Source organism: Cannabis sativa, chromosome 9 (genome assembly GCF_029168945.1).
Source record: "Cannabis sativa cultivar Pink pepper isolate KNU-18-1 chromosome 9, ASM2916894v1, whole genome shotgun sequence".
NCBI lineage: Eukaryota > Viridiplantae > Streptophyta > Magnoliopsida > Rosales > Cannabaceae > Cannabis > Cannabis sativa.
In genome coordinates this window covers 58,673,957-58,677,694 of record NC_083609.1, presented here as the reverse complement: position 1 = coordinate 58,677,694, position 3,738 = coordinate 58,673,957, and the positions used below count along the sequence as shown (strand labels likewise).

The 3,738-nt window shown below is 28.1% G+C and overlaps 1 protein-coding gene across 1 annotated transcript; it reads left to right on the top strand.

The window, feature by feature from the left end:
- The first annotated feature begins 783 nt into the window (after nucleotides 1-783).
- LOC115723980 (LOB domain-containing protein 20) lies at nucleotides 784-3,410 on the top strand. Its single transcript, XM_030653437.2, has 2 exons — nucleotides 784-1,540; nucleotides 2,801-3,410. The coding sequence occupies exons 1-2, from the start codon at nucleotides 1,058-1,060 to the stop codon at nucleotides 3,185-3,187; spliced, it is 870 nt and encodes a 289-aa protein (XP_030509297.2). The 5' UTR covers nucleotides 784-1,057; the 3' UTR covers nucleotides 3,188-3,410.
- Nucleotides 3,411-3,738: the final 328 nt, after the last annotated feature.

Sequence of the window (3,738 nt, the reverse complement as noted above, 5' to 3'; positions counted from 1 at the left end):
TTATATGTTTGTTTTTGAATTTTCATTTCGGTATTATAAATTATCTAAACTTTCTTACAAAATTTGTAAAAAAATCTCATATAATTAAGTACTATATTATTGTACATAATAAAACAACAACACAATTTATTTATATATATATAATTAATGATTAATGATACAAGTATAATTTAAGGTAAATACCATTTTAGATTTTTGTAAAAAATTATCGATTGGATTTTCTATTTTGTTAAATAATAATTTAGATCTTGTGTTTTTTTTTAAAATGGTACAAAATATACCTTAAACTCAATTTTCGTCAATTTATTTTTCAATATAATCAACCTCAGTTAGTTTCTAGCACAAACAAGTGTAAATTATGTAATCAGTTTTTTTTATAATATCTTCAGATTAAATTATTATAAAGATTTAATTTAATAAAAATTAAGTTTAAAGTCTATTTTGTACCATTTTAAAAAATACAAAATCATAAATTATTATTTTAAAAAAAAAAAAAAGAAGTCCAATCAACATAATTTTTACAAAAGAATAATATCGAAAATGATATTTAGAATACAATTTATATGAAATGTAACCGAAGTTGTTCAAAGTTCAAAGTCATATTATTAGTTGGCTACGTGTGCGTTATATATACATAGTATAATTAATAACGTCAATGTAATAATAACTATTATATATCTCAATTACTAATTATTATTATTATTATTGTAAATAATAAATAATTAAGTAAGTAATTAATAATATTAATACACACAACACACTCCTTTTGCATGTATATGCATCTTCTCACACCACAACTCTCTTCCCATTTTTTCCCATTTTACCAACCATAACGTCTCTCTCTCTCTCTCTCTCTCTCTCTCTCTCTCTCTCTCTCTCTCTCTCTCTCTCTCTCTCTCTCTCTCTCTCTCTCTCTCTCTCTCTCTCTCTCTCTCTCTCACATGAGCCTTTCATTTGATGATGATGATGATGATATAAAGTCCTAGCTTCACAACCTTTTTCTTTTGCACTCTTATGACCTTAAGTATTATCATTTTTCCTACTATAAGCTCCAATTATGTCAGATCACATCACTCATGAAGATCAAAACCAAACCACTACTAGGGTTTTAGAGAGTCGAAGAAAAAGTGCTACATCATCATCATCATCAAAGCGCGCTACTATCACCTCATCATCACCATCATCACTATTGTCGCTTCCACCAGATCATCGTGATCTGGGGGAGGCAGCTACTGCTACTGTTGTTGCTGGTACTATGACAACAACAGCACCGCCAGCTCCTTGTGGTGCTTGCAAGTTTTTAAGAAGGAAGTGTGTTAGTGGATGCATCTTTGCACCGCACTTTGGATCTGACCAGGGTGCAGCTCGGTTTGCAGCCGTGCACAAAGTGTTTGGTGCTAGTAATGTGTCGAAGCTGTTGTTGCATATTCCTATGAATAGGAGACATGATGCTGTTGTTACTATTTCTTACGAGGCTCAGGCGAGGCTAGCTGACCCTATATATGGATGTGTCTCTACTATACTCGCTTTACAACAACAGGTTTTTACAAGTTATATATACATTTTTTTTGTTATAGAAAAAAAAATTACAAAATCTTTTAACTTATTTCTTAGGAGACTAGTTAATTAGTCATCATTAATGTTTTAAAAATCATATGGGAAGAAGAGAAGAAAGAAGAGAAAAATCGGAGGGGGATGACCTTTCTCTTTCGGATCCTTAAAAAAAAAAAAACAACCCTATTTTTAAAAGGATGTAAGGAAAAACAAACAAATTAAATATACAAAATACTAAAATTATCCTCTTTAAAAATAACAAACATTTACACTAAAAAAAATACTTTGGTCATTTTAACTATTAACTTTCTGTCTTTCCTTCCAATTTTACTCTTAATATTAAACAACACAGATTAACGAGAGTTACTATAACCTTTCCATCTATCAAATTTTTTATTCTTTCTAAACTTTTCATTTATCTTATTCTCTCATTCCTACCAAACATAGCTTAAGATAGGTTTCGAAACTTGTTCTTATTCGTTCTTCTTGAAGAAAAATGTTAGATATACATACTTAAATTACATATATATGTTAGTCGTTTATATAAATATTAACATATAATACTCATCACCAATTACTTGATAAATTTCACAAAATTAAATTATCAAATAATAATTTGATATAAGGCATAAGAACGGCTATTTTTAAGATGCGTTATTAATTATTTTCATACATATTGTACTTAGCACCACACACTAATACAGATAAATTTTACCTGTCACATACTAATACAGATAAATTTTACATATAAGACAAAGACACTAATACAGATAGATTTAACTGGATTAAGTATGTACTGCTATATTTTTAACGTGAGTTTTAATATTATTATTTTATTTATTTATATATGGAAAGATTTGTATTTGAGAATAATGTAGTTACGCATCAATTTAAATTACATCGGTGTCTTTTTTTGTATTTTTGTAATAACTGTTACAAATTTGTAAATAATTAAACGTTATGACATTAATTTTAAGCAAAAAGAAAAACGTTATGTCATTAGTTATATTACGAATTTATTGTTTAAAAGAAATTTGTCAAATTTAATAATATGAAAGTGTAAAATTTGTTAAATGATCCTATTAATTTACATTGTGTAACTATTATAATGGTATAATATAAATTTAGCGTTGGTCGTTTTAAAGTTATATATAGTGTAATTTTCGGTTGTTCATGTAACCAAAGGTAATAATTTTGTTGATGAAAAATTTTGTGAGGGTTAATTTTACAAAACACACCATTTCAGGTGGCATCGTTGCAATCAGAATTAGCAATGGTGCAGACTCAATTGATGAACAGTAGATTTGCATTTGCAAATGCAATTCAAAACTCACAACAACAGGAGCAACAACAACATCATCAACAACAACAGCATCATCAGTTGCAACAACATAATGTTGGGATGTTGCAGCCTGCCTACTCTAACAACTCCTCAACCTCGAACAATAACCTCATCAACATCACAAATTTCCCCTCCAATTTCGATCTTGCAGCGACTGCTGCTACCACAACCCTTTCTTCTCAGAGTTTAGAGCCTCTCCAACTTTCTCGACCTTCAAACGACGATGAGGAGGAGGAGGAAGAGAGTCAGATTCCCCATATTTTCCATAATGAAATGCTTCACCGTAGCTAATATATTCAGAATATAATTAAATTAAAATATATAATAATTATATGTTGTTCAAAATCTCATAATAACTAGTATCTTTCAACTTATATAAAACTCTAGCCTCTTTTAATTATTTATATTTTTGTAAGTAATAATAATGCATTTTAACATATGTGCTATGGATATTATAATGCTTACAAAATATATGACTCATAAACTTTTAATTGAAATAATTTTGTAAATCAGATGCTTGGTAAGTTTTTTTTATTTAATTATTTTGCTTAATTATGATCTTTCTCGTTCTCGGATTGATATGGGTGCAAACCGTGCAAATAAATATGAGGTCTTGTATAATTTAATATAATAGGAATATTATCGCTAATCAATTGCATAAAGTGTCACTTCTAGAAAGAGTTAGACACTATTAATGTCCAATAGCAATACTTTTTGATTGTACAGTTCGAATTATGTGTAAAATTTGTATGTAATTTGAGTGTGTACAAATCATAATTATTTATTTAATTAATATTGATAATTTCTAGTTTTTACATCTTAAATTATATTTGTGAAGATAT